This window comes from Rhamphochromis longiceps, linkage group LG22 (assembly GCF_057381845.1).
Source record: "Rhamphochromis longiceps isolate RC_006_pf linkage group LG22, R_longiceps_female_GT1.1, whole genome shotgun sequence".
Taxonomy (NCBI): Eukaryota; Metazoa; Chordata; class Actinopteri; order Cichliformes; family Cichlidae; genus Rhamphochromis; species Rhamphochromis longiceps.
Genome location: NC_140577.1, coordinates 29,525,681 through 29,544,917, shown reverse-complemented (window position 1 = coordinate 29,544,917; position 19,237 = coordinate 29,525,681). Strand labels below are relative to the sequence as shown.

At 42.3% G+C, this 19,237-nt stretch overlaps 1 protein-coding gene across 1 annotated transcript; it reads right to left on the bottom strand.

The window, feature by feature from the left end:
- Positions 1-7: 7 nt before the first annotated feature.
- Positions 8-18,920, bottom strand: cpsf1 (cleavage and polyadenylation specific factor 1). The gene is made up of 38 exons (XM_085395322.1): positions 18,762-18,920; positions 18,128-18,293; positions 18,001-18,028; positions 17,775-17,908; positions 17,596-17,676; positions 17,359-17,510; positions 15,535-15,681; positions 15,196-15,335; positions 15,001-15,111; positions 14,816-14,909; positions 14,643-14,730; positions 13,634-13,777; positions 13,420-13,471; positions 13,260-13,333; positions 13,104-13,178; positions 12,938-13,018; positions 12,544-12,639; positions 12,269-12,451; positions 11,223-11,364; positions 10,843-11,021; positions 10,500-10,636; positions 10,241-10,421; positions 7,745-7,951; positions 7,493-7,582; positions 7,271-7,417; positions 7,024-7,176; positions 6,554-6,670; positions 6,193-6,283; positions 5,583-5,667; positions 4,056-4,197; positions 3,784-3,936; positions 2,041-2,217; positions 1,654-1,720; positions 1,499-1,546; positions 1,265-1,420; positions 485-614; positions 256-394; positions 8-179 (listed from the first exon to the last, which is right to left on the bottom strand). Exons 2-38 carry the CDS (start codon positions 18,269-18,271, stop codon positions 132-134), a joined length of 4,413 nt encoding a protein of 1,470 aa, XP_085251448.1. The 5' UTR covers positions 18,272-18,293; positions 18,762-18,920; the 3' UTR covers positions 8-131.
- Positions 18,921-19,237: the final 317 nt, after the last annotated feature.

Here is a 19,237-nt window from a genome sequence, read left to right as displayed (position 1 = left end):
ACCAGTCTTGGTTTGTTTTTTTCCCCTCTTTTATACAAAATATTCTAAGAAAACAAATCAAAGTTTCCATAACAAAAAGTCTTCTGTTCACTATAAAACAACTCAGTGAAGAAGAAGCAGGAATGTGGCGTTCAGAAATGAGCCGTTACTCTGTCGATCTCCAGAAGGTCATCCAGGATCTGCAGGGAGAAGGAAATTAAATGAGCGAAGAGCTGAGCTAACGGGAAGCTCCGGTCTGCTGTTCTGTGCACTCACGATGTCCTGAGTCGTCCCGATCTTCTTGGCCAGCTCGCTGCGCTCCATCGTGCTGAGGTACAGGTACTTGTTGAGGAGCTCTCCATCCAGGATGTTCTTCACAGGATTCTGAAGGCTCCGCCTGTCGCTGTGCAGCATTCTGGATACCATAGACAAACACGTCACTCACATCAGCATCCTGAACTGTAACGTTTCATAATTCATGTCAGAAAGCTGCAGTGCTGCTAACCTGAAGGCTTTTGGGTTCAGACCCGCGTGATGAGGCAGCATGGTGGTGAGCGCATTTTGCAACATCAGCAGACGGCGGTAAGTCTTCTCCTGCATGGGGAGGAGCAGGCCGATGCCTCCATCCAGGGTTGCTGTGGGAACATGATTAGTTCATATAGGGAACTGAAGCTTCTCATTACCATGTGATTCATACTGGTTGTGATTTGGCGATTGTGATAAGTTCACAAAATAAAATCAGCATAAATCAGTAACGACAATCGCCTCACTTTATATTGTAATGTAAAGACTCTGAGCAAGTGCTTTGGTGACAGTGGGAGGGAAAAACTCATTTTTAACAAGAACTTTTAGTTTAGTTTTAAAACACATAGTTTACAGTTTATTTTCAGTTACATCAAATTTCGTGTTTTAATTTACTTTCATATCCTCTCACCCCAACCGGTCGTAGCAGATGGCCCCGCCCCTCCCTGAGCCTGGTTCTGCTGGAGGGGAGTTTTTCCTTCCCAGTGTTGCCAAAGTGCTTGCTCATAGGGGGTCATATGAATGTTGGGTTTTCCTCTATCTATTATTGTACGATCTACTGTACAATGTAAAGCGCCTTGAGGCGACTGTTGTTGTGATTTGGCGCTACATAAATAAAACTGATATGAATATCTTTGGCTCACAGCACATTTGCAATGTTGTGACTGAATGTGATTCGGTAACATCAGCTTAGTTCAGTTAGTAAAAGGAATATTTGTTGGTATGAGTTTTGATTCTCCCGGTAAAGCCTTGTGCTACCCACCGAACCACGTGATGTGCTTGTTGTCCCAGGTTAGAGCCTTTTTGCTGCTAGCGTCCAGCGCCCCTCTGCACGGCATCCGCCAAAAAGTGTTGATGTTAGCTCCGGCGTTGAAGTCCGCTCGCCTCAGCAGGCGCATTCCTCCAAAGCTCTCTTTAGCTGCAACACACACACACGGAGCACTTAACAAGGACTGTGTAATTTTAAATTAAGTTACAAAACATCTACAGCACGTACCTTCAGGCAAATACATGTAAACATAGAGGTTCTTGTCTCGATCCGACACTGGAAGCAAGAGAACAGAAAAGCTTTGTGAGAAAACGATTTGATCATTAAAGTTTCTTTGTTGTTGTTGATTGTTTTTGTAAAATAAAGATTATTCCAGACGTTACCCAAGAATCCAAGCTGGTTGTTATCCACCATGAATTCGATGCTGTAGACTTCTAAAGGCTTTGCATCCTGTTGCCAAAACAATAAGAAAAGAGTTAAAACCCAACAGAGAAGGCTACAGGGCCCTGAATCATCCCCTGCTGCCAGAGCTGCTCTCGTCAAGATGAACCTGGCTGAAAGACATCAGTAATCACTCACAGATCTTCATCAGTACACCCTCCACTGTGTGCTGTAGCCACGGTTACTTAATCCTGATTTACACTCTCATACAGCACATCTTTCCTGACTGTTTACGACCCTGACTTCATTTGGGAATACTTGAAATGACAGATGTTTGAGTCTGGGACAGGCTCCACCCATTGAGTCGTGTCGTGGCGTTTCCTCCTCACCCTGCTGACAAGAGACAGCGTCTTGCTCTCCTCCTGGTAGCGCAGTAACGAGATGCTCTTCATCAAGTCAGCAGCCAGGATGAAATTCTTGATGCTGAACATCTGGTGGATGTAGAGCTGCGTGTCGATGAAGGCCATACCCGTCAGATCATTGTCCTTCAGGACCCACAGGAAGATCTGAAAGAGGAAGTTATACCATTTGTTTTTGCGGGCGACTCACCTCTTCGGGTGATTATCGCAGAATTTCAAAAATGAAACATTAAAGGTCATTTAAACTCCAGCGAGCATCCTGACAAAAAATTCAGTGGCTTAATAATAAGTGAGTTCAGATGAGAGGCAACCGGGCACAATCAGTCAGATTTCACTATCTGACTGATTGTGCAACATTTTCTAAAATATACAGTAGGGATGCACCGATACCGGTATCGGGTATCGGCCTCGATACCACATTTTCTAAAGTACTCGTTAAAAGTCCCCTGATACCGGGGACCGATACCACGGTCTGAGACTTGTCTATGTTTGAGCGGCAGGTAAGGGGTTAATCACAGGCGCCGAGTGCCCGCCCCCAGGCCCCGGCTGCAGCTCAGAGCTGAGAGAAGGGCAGGCGAGACAAGTCAGCCATGTGGAACTATTTCAAAGTGAACGAAGACGCGAAAAGAAACAGCACGTATTACATGCTCCAGTCCCTCATTGAGCAAAAGCGAGTGCTGGGGGTGTCCGAGCATGAACTCCCTGACTATCTCACCGCTCACCAATGGGCTCTTATGGAGACGACTGTTGCCATCCTCGCCCCCTTTGAGGAACTAACTAAAAAAGTGAGCAGCTACGACGCACTAGCCTCTGATGTCATCCCAGCTGTGACTGTGCTTGTGAGACTTCTAAACAGAGAAACAGACGAGTAAATACCTCTCAGCCCCATGTAGCAGTGTGGAAAGTGAAAGGCTTTTTAGCTCAGTGTCACACATTATAGATGAAAACAGAAACAGTCTGACTGCTGATAATGCAGAAAAGCTACTTTTCTTAAAAAAAAACAAAAACCCTGCCACTCACTTTTTCTCTCCTTTAAGTGAGTCATCTTAGACTTGATGTTAATACCTACCTCAGTTGCACTGACTGCCACAGTTCTATTTTGGTGGATGTTGTTAGTTTATTCAAATATTGTGCACTAAATAGCAAAGATGTTTATTAATGCCCCTTGTGTTGTCCAAAGCGGCAGAGTTTACAACAAACTGAAAAAAATACTTGAGTTGCACTGTCACTGTTTAAATTTATTTTTCATAATTATTTATTCTGTAATATGTTGCATGCAACATGCTTTTCATTTTAAATAAATGTTCTTAATTCCAAACCAGTCCCTTGTTTTTTTTTTGTTAAATTATAGGACTAAAGCTGTTACCTGTAAATTTAAATCATGTTTTTATTAAGTACTCGGTATCGGTATTGGCGAGTACTGAAATGCAAGTACTCGTACTCGTTTCCAAAAAAGTGGTATCGGTGCATCCCTAATATACAGCAATAACAAACTTTTAAAAGTACTAAATTTTAATGGTGGACAACTGATCCATTAAAGACCCTACAGTGTGACCCTTTTCACTGAGTGGGATGGTGTGTAGAGGCTGGATTAGAAAGCAGGCTAGGACTCCTCTGACCAGGTAAATGTTTGAGTACTGTTCAATAACCAGACCCAGTGTGACGGAGCACTGGTGTCACTATATGCAGCCATGTCATGAGTGTTTTTCAGACCTTCTGGCCGATGGCTGACACCAGGTATCCGTTACAGTGACACAGAGCAGTCACCGGTCCCTTCTGCTCCTTCTCATAGAGCACTTTAAACTTGTTCTTGGTGAGGGGCTGGCCGGGCTCCGGCACCACTTCAATCACATCCAGGATCAGAATCTGAAGGTGAGACAAAATTGAAAAACAAAAAACGAATTTAATGGAAGTTAACAAAGCAGTTTTGTTACGAGGTGACATGTGGGAGGAAGAGACTAAATAATGTTTCATTTCCAGCTCACCCGGCCCCTGCAGGTGACCTCCTCCCCCTGCATCAGACACGTTCCTGCTGCGATGTAACCCTTCAGTCCAGACACAGTCTCCTGACTCCTCAGTGCCACCGTCTTCATGCACGTGACGTGTTCCCACTCCTCCAGGTCAATCCTTTATGGAGACAGACATCACAATCATTCACTCCTGTTAGCAACCATCTATCTATGATACAGCATCGTCCGGTCATAGATTATTGGGATTTATATGGCTGTATAGATTATATGTCAATATGGAGAAGGTGCTAGAAAGACTGCCAGCTCAGCAGGAAATCATCAATCAGGTACATATGGTCGAGCAGCCAGTGTGAGACGATTTTTTTCTCTGGGTGATTTTGTGACGATCGAAGCAACGCTGGAGGGGCTTTGAGTGGGGAAAAACACCCAAGTGTGCACTACGGGTGATTGATTTTTATTGTATAAATCATATACAGAGAGGGATACAAAGAACAGGGGATCTCAAACTGTGAGGTGGGTCACATTGGTGGGGCATGGAGGCCCAGGGGAAAAGCATGAGCGGAAAGTTGAATCAATATAAATTCTGAAGAGAAAATAAACATACTATATTGCACCATCAAGCAGACCTTTAGTTCACTAAAAGTCAAACCTGAACTTTTTTTTTGATAATGACTTGGGGAAAAGGAAGGTGAACTTTTTAAAGTGGGCGATTTGAGCAAAGCGAAAGAAAGCAGACCTAAAGCAGCAGCATGAAACTAAAATACTAAAACTGTTCTCCCGGGCTTAAACCAGGGAAACACTAGCTCACTAGTCTGAGTTATCTGCCTGTAACTAAGTTCTCCATCGTCCTTTGAAGAGGTCACGCTCTTATGCAAGTGAAGTGTGATCAAAGCGCTCAAAAAAGTTACATTACAGTAACTTGCAGTAAAGCAGCTGCTCTTTAGACACAGCATTTGAAGATACTTTCTGAGTGCATCTAAAACAGTTCGTTCAACTAAAAATGTTTCCTAATCTGAAGACTTTAAACTGGCAGAAAGCCTCAGCTGTCCCTGCTTCACAATAACAGATCAAATGATCCTGAATGGAAATGCACTTCAACATCAAACACAGGAATACAAAAGCTCAGTGCCCCAAAATATGCTGCTTAAGAAGACTGGGCCCGGCTTACATAATGCATCGTTCAGCTGCTGACAGAGAAGCACTCAGAGGAGCGCTAATAATAATGCAGAGTAGTTAATGAACAGGGACTTGGATAAACCACTCAATATTTTCAACTGATGAAGGTAAGCAGCCACGTGAGACTAAATTTATAGTCTACAACAACTTGGATAAATGGCCCAAGACTTTCAATTAAAGCCCACACTTCTCCCACAGTCTCCAGTGGAACAGCTCAGGGCAGGGAAAATGAGAAAATAAAACTGGCACAATCTGGGCTGGACCACTTTCTCCATGGCTGCCCAGTATCTATTAAAACGAAGCATTTCTATTGATTTCACAAACTGCACTATGGCTCTTTAAAGCAGTGCAATAAAAAGCTTTTACCGTGTGTTGGGAATGGCCTCCCAGCTCACTGGAGAGATGAGCTGGATTGAGAACTTCTCCTGCTGCGGATGAATGTAGCGTTCATCTGCAGGGGGCAAGAGGAGAAACATCAATGCTCTCTATTCACATGGAAACAAATCAGCCAAAGACAGATCAGATTTAAAAAGCTCAAATAGCCAACTAAAAGTAGTTTGTCAAATACTTCTAAATGATCCCCTGAAGTAACCGATAAATAGAACCTCCCTGTATTTAAACAGCAATTAATCTAATCTAAGGTCAAATATTCTGTATGTACTGAATCTATATTCTTTGAATAAAGGCTGTCAAGTGATCAGTGAATAACATTTTTGCTGGAAAGGCTGATCACTACTTTCATACATTGATAATATCAATACCAACGCAGGTGCTGGGACTGGATAGCTACCAGTCCAATAGCATCGATACTTTGTTTCTATCCTCTGAGTTGAACTGTGCTAAATAAACAATTATTAATATTATTTATTAAATCTCTATATAATAATCTTTTTGTGTTGACTGTCAAGTCTGTTTTATTTCTACAGCACATTTAAACAACAGAAGGTGCTTTAGAGACGGTCTCCGAAACACTGACCTCGTTCTATGACTTCGTATTCCTTCTCCTCTCCTGTCATCCTCGGAATGCGTGTGCATGGTTCTTTCACACTGGTGCACACAGCATACACCTGAAAGGAAAAAATACAAAATCCCACTAAAAAAAAGGTTCACATCAAAGACTTAATCCCTTCAAAGTCACCCTGCATTGATTTTTTTTCTTTTCCAGTAAGAAAAACTTCAAGGCCAGAAGCCTTTCATCTCCTCGATCAATATGCTTTTATTTTGCATCGTGTTATCCGAGTGGATGTGTTTGAGTCCGGGGAATGTGTTTCGCCTCAAATGTGTGTCGAGGCTTCAGCGCCTTTGGTGCTGTGAGGGCTTAGCGAGAAGAGCCTTGCCTTGGATTCCACGTGGTAGGAGACATAGTGGACGGTGCACCTCAGAGGGATTTTTCTGACTGGCCACGGGGCGTCGTAGGACAGATACGTGGGCAAAACGCTGATCCTTAGCTCGCCCTGTGAGAGAGCACACACACAGAAAAGCCTCAAGGATCTGATTTGGTTTGTTTACTTCCTGTAATGTCACTTCTGGCTTGCTTTAGTGATCTTCAAACACTTTCTCAGCTGAGACAATTAAACCTGGTGCTGTTCCAGAATAATTATGCTCCTTCCTCTGTGGTCTCTTTTCTTAACGTGTGCAAAAAAACACTGAATTTCTAAACTCTTCAGGACCTCCACGTTTATATTCATAAAGCTCTGAGGACAAAAATGTCTGCACGTCGTAATTTGTCTACCGATTTCATAATAAAAACCAGCTCAGTGCAGTCTAGTAAAGTATAACAATAAAATAAAACAAACAGTTCTTGTACCTGTTTGTTAAAGTACAGAAAACCTTTGGGGCAGTTGATATTATGGAAGGGGGAGAAAGACTCAATGGAGCCATCAATGGTCATTGGGTGAAGCCTCAACGCTCCACGAGACGTGACCAACATCCAGTGAGGAGACGGGCCGCAGATAAATACCTGGGATAGCAAAGACACAAAAAGACTCCTGGTTGCAGGGCTGTTTCTTGAATAACAAAGGTCTATAATTAGTTCTTAACAAAGGCATTCTTACTCCTGAGTATCCAGAGATGTCCTCAAAGTATCTGAACCTGGCAATCCGACCTTTCACGCCAGAATTTTCCTCGGTGGCACTGCTCTCTGCTTTCTTATCTTTCTTGAGCTTGGATTTCTTTTCCCTGAAGTTAATGTTGTGGGGTACCTGTGGAGAGTCCGGTGACACGGTTAATGAGGCGTCACCTAAGCTGACTTGATTTAATTTTATCAGTGCACACACTTTTTTGAAGCGGACTTTCAGGTTGTTTTGTGGCTGTTGTTGATCATACTGGAACGCTTCATAGATCAGAAGCTCTTGTTCAACGTGGACCTAGAAAACAATGAAAATGTAGTTGTTGTTTTTTACTATGGTTTGTTACATCTGGTGAATGATTAATATGACACAGCAGAAGTGACTGTAGAGTGTTGGGAGGTGGAGAAGAGTTTTCCAACACAACATCTGACCTTAGCACTGAAAACTGTAAAAACTCACCAGCAAATATGGTTTACTGTGATTGTTGCCAAGTGAAACCAAAGCCACTTCTTTGACTAATGGAATCTCTCCTTGACGGGTGACTTCTTCTTTTTTACCCTCCCCCTGTGTTGCCGATTGGCCAGAGGAACTGTCCACCAGCACCCTTTGGCCCACTGGGAAGTTCTTCACCAGGAACACCAAGCGCCAGTCTGGCAGCTGATAAATCTGTTCAAATAACCAGCAGTCAAAATGAGTGAATGCAGAAATAAGCCCTAATGTTCTTCTGATTCTTTACTGTACATACTGATCATGTGTTATTTTCAAGTTCAGTTTTATTGTATGTTCACACAAACTGTAACAAACTGCAAGTCAACATCCAGGAAAAAACTGGCTGTGAACCACAGATCAATCTGTTAAGTCAGCGGTCCCCAAGCCCCGGGCCTCGGACCGGTACCGGTCCATGAGTCGTTTGGTACCAGGCCACAAGAGTTGAGGCTCAGGTCTGAAATGTATGGTTTTCAGGGTTTTTATCGGTTTTCAGCATTATTTTGTTATTGTTTTTATCGTTAACTCGGTTTTCCTGGGTCTTTTCACGTGTGTTATGAATAAATCTTCTTTTTTTCTGTGCCGGTACTAGTTTTATTTTGTTGTATTTATTCGCGACACCTTAAAGGCCGGTCCGTGAAAATATTGTCGGGCATAAACCGGTCCGTGGCGCAAAAAGGTCGGGGACCGCTGTGTTAAGTGATTAAATAATAAGTCTCTTGTGTGTTTCTTCAAAGTCATGCTAGAGTTGTACAACTGTGTTAAGATTACAAAGTGTAGCACACCTTTAAGCTAATTTAAAATAAAATCAAGCTGTGCACTACAACACCTCAGAATTATATCATGCATCGGAAATGAGTCTCCATCAGCTCAGAGTCACAGCTCTTTGGAAACAACTGAAACTTTCCAAAAACATTGTTTACTTTGTTGTGAAAGTAGCATCTCAGACACAGTGCTGGCTGCTTTTTGTCCATCAAGTGTCACAACTACTAAACTAAAGTGAAATGTACTTTCACTGAAAACAATATACCTTCGTGCTTCGCTGCATAAAACGTATGAAATACATTACTGTTCCTCTAGTTTCTAAAGTAGCCAGCAATACCTAGAAGCTGCAGAGCATCATGTCAACTTCAAACCCTCTAAAACCTCCCTGCTTTTTAGCTTTTGATTTTTTAAGCAGCTTGCTAGCTTATTTCTTCCCCTCCAACAGCACCTGATAAATCCTTTTTCCCAGGAAAACAATGTTTGCTTGGGAGTAGAATAACACAGATCACTTTAACCAAACTAATTTGGAAATTGCTAATTATGTCTGATTTAACAGTGTGCAGTACACAGTTTCAACATACTGAAAGATCAAACACTCATATTACCAATAACAGCTTAGCTGAGGCCAAGAGTCTTTTAACTGCATAAAAATCACTGACAAAGGAAGATGCAGCCATTAGTCCAATTACCTCTCACCTCAAGAAAACCAACAGAAAGAGCAAGTTATGTAAACAATCAGAACCAACTGTGGAGGGGGGCTTTAAAAGGCTGCCCCGAAGCTGATTATTCACTGGTTTAGATGAAGACTGAACTCAGATTTCTCAATCAAACATTTCTTGATCCATGTGACAGAGTGTGATGAGATTGTGGTTAAACTAATGAGCTAAAATAAATAGCTAAAACCTGAGGTGGTTTGATATTCTCCTTTAGCGCCAATTAGGGCTTAGTGACATGGAGTTTTCTACCTTTTTCCAAAGTGTTCATACTGTTAAGAGTTCCCTCAGAAAAGTCTTGCCAGTGTTTGAAGCTCTCCCACTCTCCCTCTGTTTGTAACATGAGGAAACACTGTAAATAAAAACTTATCTTCTTCAAAGCATCCAGACGTCTTTGAGGAAAAAAAAGTGAAAAATATTCAGTCTAGTCTGTGTGACTGTGCAGTTTTATTAGTTTGAATGTACACTAAACAACTGCAGTCACAAAATAACACAAACTGACCGAGGGCGCAGTAAATGAAGTTTCTAGTGGAGTGTGACGGCTTCACTTCATTGTCTGAAGGAGCTTTCTGATGCCAGCAGAAGTGGTGAAAATGTTCTAAGATAGCAAACACTTGAAACCTTATTGATTCTTTTAGGTGTTTACAATCAGTGTGCTGCTGATTGTGTCCACAGCAGAAAATGGCTTTAGTTTGTGTGCAGGTCGGTACTGTAGGGAACGCACGGACTGTCCACAAGGACCTGATACAATCCCACTTCAGAGAAAATGAACCCTCCCCAGCTGAGTGCAGACGTTTTACCCAGTGCATTGATCATTACTTAAAAAAAAAAAAAAAAACATCAAAAAGAAATACACGCTTTTAAATGTGACTTTAAATTACATCTCTCTTGTGAAAGTTCTAAAAGCATCTTACGTGTTTGTTTTCCATTGTAAATAGAATAAATGGTGAATCAGCATTCAGTAGATTCCAGTAAACAACTATCACCATACCTCCATCACTCCATTCTCCCTGATGATCATGCACCAATGGGTTGGCTCTGCTTTGCTCGAGGTCGCCTCGCTCCCAGACGTTGCCGGTGCCACAAAGCTGCGGTTCATATCTTCCTTGGCAGGCGTTGCACTCGCATTCGAGTCTCCGTACAGCATTTCCTCCTCGTCATCCACTGTGTTGCTGCACACGCATTTAATAACAGTCAGCAGTGTGAAGACTGGCTGAAGGCGTCAGTGAGGAGGCGAACTGAACTCTTACCTCATGTCATGGATGATGGTCTCTGCTTCAGACTGACTCCTGATGGTGTCCTCTTTGATGGAGCAGCTCACTTTGTTTTCTGTTGTAAACATTCCGCTCACGTCTCGGTAGGCGCACAGTGTGATGACACGAGATTGCTGTTAAATCAGAAACCAGTTTAACCAAGGTTAATACTGCTGAGAACCACATAAGAGCGTTTTGCAAATCCAGTTTCCATAAGAGAAAGACCGTCATGAACGCTGCCAATATTAAAGAAGTGAAACTGAGTTGGCCAACTCTGCTGGGTGAGCCTCACTGTGGCCAGCAGGGGGGGTGTTTGTTTTTGTGAACACCGGTCACTCACGCTGGGAATCTGTGGTTTCTGCAGTGCCAGTCGGTGCATCTTCCCCATGTACGAGTCAGACTTCAGCACAAACATGGTGACCACTCCCTCAGCAGTCATGATAACCACATATGGGTCAGCCACAGAGCAATGCACTATGGGAGAACCCAGGTCCACGGGGATGAAGTGGAGCTGTCTCACTGACAGAAAAAGAAAAAAAAAATTGTTAAAGGTATCACTCAAATGATGAACCAAAACAAACACACACACTAAAGTAACGCTTTTAAAACACAACAACTTGTTTTACTTTATTTAATGAGGTTTTTGTTTAACAGCTTCCAGCTGCAATTATTCAAAGCTAAGGACAAAAGTTACAAAATAAATAAACCAACTAATTGTACCTCCTTCCAGCAGACGAAGGCCCATGGGAGAGACCTGAATGATGTACTTGTTGTCCCCAATGTTCCCAGCATACACAGTGGGTCCCTGAGTCGCAAAACCACTGGTATCCAGCTCCATGATCTCCTGACCTGTTTGAAGGATCTTCAGGAAAACGCAAAGATGCTTACATCCAACTTCAAAAGCAGAGATGAAATAATAAACAGTCTACAAGATCAAGCAGCACCTTCAGGAGCTGAAAAATAAAGCCAAACTTTGAATTCCCTCTAATAGTCACTACCACAGACTGTATATGAGGATAAACACGTCGGTTTTGATTTCCATATTTTGGAAAGCTCTGGTTTACTGCTGTTCTTATTTTAAAGCCAAAAGCCAGTTTACTTGGCTTAGAGGGGTAAGTGCTAAGCTATCAACTAACACTATCAAGCTTGGTTAGCAAGCTGCATCCATGAACTGTGCATGACACACAGATATACATGTCTACTTAATGCTAAGATCCTTTCATTGGAGTCAGTGAACTGGACCTTCGCTATGTGTGTGCTTGTGTGTGTGAATGTGTGTGTGAATGGGTGAATGACTGAATGTAGTGTAAAGCGCTTTGGGGTCCTTAGGGACATACAAATGCAGGCCATTTACCACTTGTGGTGCCTTCTGGAGCATTTGAACAGATTCGTCTAACATGTAATTTGCCTTGTTGTCCGGAACGATCTGTCCAATAAGTTTGTGCTCCAGTTTTAGTGAGTGAAGCTCTCGTTTTTTATTAGTTTGTTACTAATAAAAAGTTACCAGGTATCTGTGTGATTCACCCATACAAGTTAAATGATCATTTCATTTGAAGCGCTTGATTTCCGCTTCTAACGCTAACATTGAGGCTTCAAAAGGAGTTCAAAACTAACGAGTGGCATCACTGTAGCTACTTCCACCTTTTATATACAGTCTGTGTTCCATGTTTTAAATAATCTTTCTTGTCAAAGAAAAGCAGCAGAGTATCGGTTACAGTCTTTTACCACGACTTCAATCACAACAAAATCGATTAACATGTTTTTACCATTGTTGAATCTTCTCTGCTCAGAATGAGGAAGCCATGCTTCTTCGCATCATCCTCCATGGAAGGTTCCGTCTTCTTCTCCTCTTCCTCCTTTTCCACCTCCTCTTTGTCCTTTTCTCCCTCTTCACCATCATCACCCGTCTCAGCCTCAGCCCCATCCTCTGACTCGTCGCTTTTTGCAGCCTGTGAGAGGTGTAACAAGCATGTGAGTTTAAAAGGTGTCGCCAGCACTTATTTCCAATGTTTATTAGAGAAATAACAAAATAACACTTTACTGTTTTGTCTTCTTTGACGTCACTTGAGATCACAGTCCACATGTCGTGACAACCTGGCAACTCAAACGTAGTGACTACTTGGGGTCGGATGCTTCTCTGAGAACAGAATTTAACAAATTAACAAATGAAAGAAGGGGGAAAAAACAGACACACGATTCTACTGTTGTGACTCACACACGCTTCCCTGTGTGCGTTTTAATTATGCGCTGAGGATTGTTGTTTCTGGGGTGTTTACAGGCTACTCCGTCGATCTCTGAGGCAGCCCTGGTAGACCCAGACTTGACTTTAGCACCGTGACTGGACCTGTGGCAGACGGGCCTCGCGACCACAGGTTTTAGGACGGTGCGGTACCAGAAATCATGAATGAGAGACTGATCTAGTAAGGAGGTTTTACCTGAAGCACAGACAGGGCACCATTCTTGCCGAAGCCAGAGCAAACTACAACTTCCAGGTCAGGCTCAGGGTTGCTCTGAAACTGTGAGTGGAATAAAAAAAATTGAGCTGACAATTCATAACAGCTAACTGTAGCATTAATATAAGACTGTTTCAACTGTCTGTACCTCCTCGGACAGGAAAGCAGGTTCACCCATGGAGGCATTTGCACAAGGCCCAATGTTCAGTATGCTATCACACACCTGTGAAAGACAGAAAAAGACTCTTCCTCATCTTCTATGCACATCTACACCACAGTTAAGCTTAGCAGTTAAGCTTTTTACCTCAAAGGAGTAGGTGGCCAGCTGAGTGCCTGACTGGGCCTCACTTCCATACACTTCTATCTCATCCACCTCATCTGACAAAACAAAGAAGTCGAGTATAACACAGACTGGCAGTTCTCACACACGCTGCTATTGTGCACATGTCAAACAGGAAATGTACCGGTCCAATTGGTGGAGGATTCAACTCGCTTCTTTTTGCTTGGTGGTTCCTCCTAAAAGAAAGAAAGAAAGAAAGAAAAAAGAGACAACACGTCAAATAAAACACATCACCTTTCAAGCGCAGTGAGAAAAACTAGAAAATACTATATCTAAATTCAACGCTCAAACTAGCACCAAATCTAAGAATTGCTGTATTTAAGTTTGCACCAGCTCACTTGTTTGTCTTTGTCTTTTTCTTTGTCCTGCCTTTCTTTGCCTTCCTCCGCTGGCGTCTCCTGCAGTTTCTCTGTGTACTTCAGGAGCAGCGAGTTTCCGAGGCGGGAACCCAGGAAAAGGTATCCGGGCTCCATGGTCACCATCTAAGGAAGAAGAGTAATGTAAGGCGACAGTATAACTGGCTGCATCATTCAGGGGGTCCACAGTTACAAGCGAAGCTTTTAAGATCAATTTAAGTGTCATATTAAAGCAAATTTAAGAGCTGACATGGATGGAAAAACAAGTAATTACTCCTAAGCCTTTGGTCAAGAAATGATCATATTTCCATTTCCATAAGCTAACAAGTAGGATGGCCAGGATGACACCTAACCATTTCTAACTATTATTGTGGGTTTTCACTGTTGTATTGCAAGACATCCATCCATGCACTTCAGCTTATGCTTTTCAGGTCGCCAGTCTGTCGTGGGGCTAACACATAGACAGGAGACAACCATTCGCACTCACATTGACTCCCGCATTCACACCTATGGGCAATTTAGTGTTTCCAATTAACCTATCCCTATTAACTGCATGTCTTTGGACTGTGGGAGGAAGCCAGAGTACCCGGGGAGAACCCCAACCCTATTGCAAGACCTGCATTTTGTATTTTTAAAGATGTTAACAACCTGAAAGAGTCGGTGGAAAAAGAAAGCATTGAATGTAAACAGGACGACAGCAAACGTCAGTGTTCATCTGGTATCCATTGACCCAAGTTCAGTAATTATGATAGCCTAAACCTTTTTCCCTGATGTATGTTTAAAGGTTAACAGTGGTTTGATTCTCTCCTGTTGGTATAACCCTCTGAATTAGAGCAGAGGGATAAAAAAAAAGCAACGTTTGCCTGCTCAAATCCTGCTCCCTCATGTCCTCTGTGTCTGTCCACAGAAACATGACAGAACGAGTATGTTTAAGAAACAGAGCTCCTGTATCACCAGATCATCACTGCTCACAGTCAGAGGCAGGACTTACGCAGGTCGTCAGGACGCTGGCAGCAGCTTTGTCAAAGTGGAAAGCGCGCACGCTCCTCATGCCGTCAGTTATCAGTGTCAACACGTAACTGCAAAACAGCAGCAGCCAGTAAGAAATAATTTAATGTCATCAACATTTGCATGCATGCTGCTGGTAGTGTTACAATAACTCACATCTCCCCTCCTTTCAGCGAGATCACCATCTTGTCATAAGCAATAAAGTCAGACTGACAACAGTCCAGTGTGAGCTTCACTTCATCTTGTACACCTGCACAACCGAGACATGGTATAGAGTGGTGAGCATCACAGCATACCCAGAGATACACGTACAGGCGTGGGTTTGAAATGATTAATCTTACGCAGAGGAAAGGCTGTGGTCCCATTTGTCTGAGAATTGAGCGAGACTCCGTAGGGAGGAACGCTCTGGTTCAGATAGAGCAGCGAATTCACAGCAAACACCACCACACCACCTGCAAACGTTTCAAGTGTGATCAGCACTCGCTTAATGCAAATTCATATCCAACAGAGCACTGACACGCTTCCTCAGAACTCACCGATGGGTTTGGGGACAGCCATGACCTGTGTACAATCAAAGGGCAGATTACTGAGAGACCAGATGACAGGATGAACCTTCTGCATGATGTTGAGGGAGATTGCAACAATGCTGCAAGTGTCCTGACGGACAGCCACACGCCTGGGGAAAAAAAGCATATAGGAGAAGTGACAATTCTGATAAAAGTGGCTGCTTAGAAACTCAAATTAATACCAAGTTGCCAATGCAGTGTTTTCAGATGCATACTTGACTTGGGCAGAACACCAAGCATATATTAGGCGACTCATTTTCGTATTTTTTTTTCCTTTCTCCTGACAGAACTGAATCTGTTCGCACTAACCCAGGCCATGTCTGGTTGGGCTCAAAAAGAATGAGCAACGTGGGCTCGTAGTAGCCGTGGAGGAACTTCATGTCAATGATGTTGAGGAGCTTCTCATCTAGTTCACGGACGTCAATGATGTAGCTGGGCAAGAAGCTGGATTTAGGTCTGGAGAAGAGATAAACAGACAGCGTTCGTTTGAAAACTGCAATAACATTAAAAGAAAAAGCATGTTTAGGTAACATCAAGTAGAGAGACGTTTATGAGGATCTAACATCCTTTTCTCTATTATTCTGTTTTATATACTCATTCATCAAATTCATGATGTAAAACAAGTTCATTTTGTTTTGTAATTGAATTCAAAAACAAGTTTCATATATTCTGTTCTCATGTAAAGTCAAGCGTTTCTGTTATAAGTTTCAAGAACACGACTTGTAGCTCATAAAAATCTGAAATACATCATCTCAAATTATTCAAACCATTTCATTTAAATTACAATTCAAATACTATGAATACAGTGCATCCCAAACTAGTTCACACAAAACCACAAACCCTCCAGAGAAGGAGTGTCATTGCTGAAAAGGCTGGCTGTTCTCAGAGTGCTGGATCAAAGCACTGTTCTGCACTGTTTGAAGAGCCTACTATGTAACATAAGAGGCTGATGTCTCCGCCCTTATTTCTGGTTGCGTGCTGGTGCATTAACTGTTAATTATCATGTGGTCGTGTCCAGGTGTTTTACATACAGTGCCCGTCACGATAGAAATAAATACAAAGTCTTCACTATTTGTGGTGGTTAGTTTTTTTTCCAGAGGCAAAAATATTTGTCCTTCAAGTTTTTCCACTTCTTTGTACAATTTCTCTCCAGGAATCTGCTGATTGTGACTCCTTATATTGATGTTGTGATTTTTATGGTTATTTTTAACAGTTTTTATCTTACTCATTTATGATTATTGATACAATATTTGCTAACAGTTGCGAGAAAGTAGCTTAAAATGCAAAGGAGGGATGGACAGCTGTGAACAGTTAATCACAGTAACTGTGGGTTGTGTCCACCTGATGTGTAGTCATGTTACGTTGTAAGTAACTGCACTGTTGCTCATTGGTCCAACTGTCCTCTTCTCAGGTGAAAGTAAAATTTCCCTTTCATTTGGAAATCAAACTTATAGAGTCATGAAGAAGAGTGCAGAGGCATGGACTCCAAGGTGTGTCAAGCCCAGTGTGACATTTCTACAGTCTGTGACAATTTGGGTGCAATGTGACCTGACAGTGTTCATGGCTGTTGGTCCGCTGTGTTTTATCAAGTGCAATGTCAACCTAACTTTCTACCAGCAAATTTTAATGCACTTCAACTTTCGACCTGCTGACAAGCTTTATGGAAATGCTGATCCTTTTCCAGCAGGACCCACCCACAGTGCCAAACCTTTGGCTGAGTAGTTTGCAGACAAAGTTACTGCCCTTAATTGACAAGCTCAGCCAAACTGAATTTCATGGAGAATTTATGGATTTTATCAAGCGACAGTTGAGAAATACTAAAATTGGAGGCAAGCTGAAGGTCACTATGAAAGCAGCCTGGGCTTTGATCACCTCTATCTGCCCCCCACTTATGCAGTAACTTGTGATAAAGCCCATGCACTGAGTGTATGAATGGACATGGTTCTCAGAAGTTTCATTTCTGTCTTTTGATTGATCCTAGCAAATAATCTAATGATTTCAGATACTGGTGTCCCTTTTTTTCTATGAACTGCATCACGCAAAGCTACTCTAGTAGAGTAAAAAAAAAATCAAAACAACTGAGCTGGAACTGAGCGCAACAAATCAACTTTAATAATTGGATGTATAGCTTACCCTTCTCCAACGCCACTCTCTTGTTCATCCGTTAGCGTGTCCTTTCGGAATGGCAGCACCACGAGTTTGGTGCCATAAACGAGCATTACAGCACAGCGATTCTCTGGATCTACACGGACAATGGGAATATGTACATTCTGTACAAAGCCATCCTGAAAATACAAGAACAGTTATATTCACAGTTGAGTCACTTTGACACATGAACATAAACTCAGGTTTATTTTTGTTGCTACATACTCTGAGCTCTGGCTCCTCAAAGTAATGAAGAGACAGTGTCTTAAGATCATGTGTCCCAGGATCATACTCTACCACAGACAGCTGGTGAGAGACAAAGCACAGGCAAAGGTCACTGAGAAACAATTCTAGGGGTAAACAGCATGGTTTATTTAAGCAGCACACTGCTTGCTCTATAATACCTTTGCATCTTTGAAACTCAAAAGGAGTGCATCTCTGCTGGCTCCAACAAGTTGTACACTGGCCATAGACATGATGTTCCCAAAGAGAGAAAAGGAAGCCACCTGCTCCAGCTTCTCTTTGCGAGATTTGGAATCTGCACAAGAAAAGCTGAGACTCAGCAAAACAACAAACATTTTTTTACCAACAGTAAAATTGTATTTGAATGAGATGCTTTCTTTGACATACCAGATGACTTGTCAGCCTTTGAAGTACTCTGAAATAACACAAATGTGGCATACGTCAAAAAGCCCTTTCATGCTTGTGTTAAAAAAAAAGGCACAAAGAAAAAGGGGAATCTTAGAGTTAAAGTTACCTCCACATCATGAATGATCCTGTAAACAAACAGTTGAGACGTTCCAGCTACGACCAGGTTCTTCTCCTTACTGGATATAAAATTGCAGTAGACAGAAAACTCCACTGAGGTCGGTGTGTGGGCTTGTCTGTACACGGCATACATGGTGGCAGGCTGCCCTCAGCATCTAACAGGTGAAAACACTCACGTCAAGACCTCTGACATCACTTCACCACTAAAACGATCGGTACACAGGTATGTGTGTATCTACGTTAAACAAAATTACCCACAAAAACTGCACAGACAGTCCGAGCGCCGTTTTATAGATTACGTCAGTGTACGCTTAAATAGGCTTCATAATGATCAAATGCTAGCTAGCTGATGACATACCCGAAAACAGCGCTACATTTTCTCTGTTTTTCAGTTATTAGCATTTATTCTGATAACTGGTTTAACTTAACCAGCGATATCCACTCGTGTTGTTAGGCTCAGCTTTAGTTTAGCTAGCTTCGAATAGCAAATGTATGGGAAAAGCCGGTTATGTTAGCTGCCTTAGCAGCACGCTAACGTTCCCATTTGTAGCTGGCATGGCATTGTAACAGGATACCGTTTTTCAAATGTTTTCACAAGCAGTGAATGTAACGCGTGGACGTACCTATGTCCGTCACGTTATCTGAGTTTGCAGCTTTATTGTTTCCTCCCTTGTTCACACTGAGCGTGACATATTTTGTGTGATACTAACTTAAGCTAGCTAACCGATAGCAAGGTTAGCTGTCGTTGTTGTGGCTGCGTTGGTCTTCTTCTTCGTGTTCTTTTTTTTTTTTTTTGCCAACCACTCCAATGCACATTAGCGCCACCTATATTTAGCATTTTGATAGCAGCTGCTGTCTCAGAGTTACTTGTGTGTGTAAAGATCTTAAACAAATGAAGAGTAAAGGGGGCAGAGCTTATCAGTCTGTGGCGCTAAGGCTTTGTAACAGTGTCCCTCTACAATTACATTTATTTAGCTGACTCTGTGGATTCTTTAAAAGTAGCTAAAATCTTTTTTGTTTAATCAGGCTTTTTGTTGATTCTTTTACTGATTGTATTGTGTTCTGTTTTTGATTTTTTTTTAAATTACATTTTAATGGC

Bases quoted from the DNA above. Each gene is read 5' to 3' on its own strand.
- cpsf1 (XM_085395322.1), bottom strand. From the start codon at position 18,271: ATGTATGCCGTGTACAGACAAGCCCACACACCGACCTCAGTGGAGTTT. The intron at 13,179-13,259 runs GTAAAAAGCTTA...TGTCTTTCACAG, and splicing joins TGGCCACCTACTCCTTTGAG to GTGTGTGATAGCATACTGAA. The intron at 13,019-13,103 runs GTACAGACAGTT...TTCCACTCACAG, and splicing joins CTGCTTTCCTGTCCGAGGAG to TTTCAGAGCAACCCTGAGCC.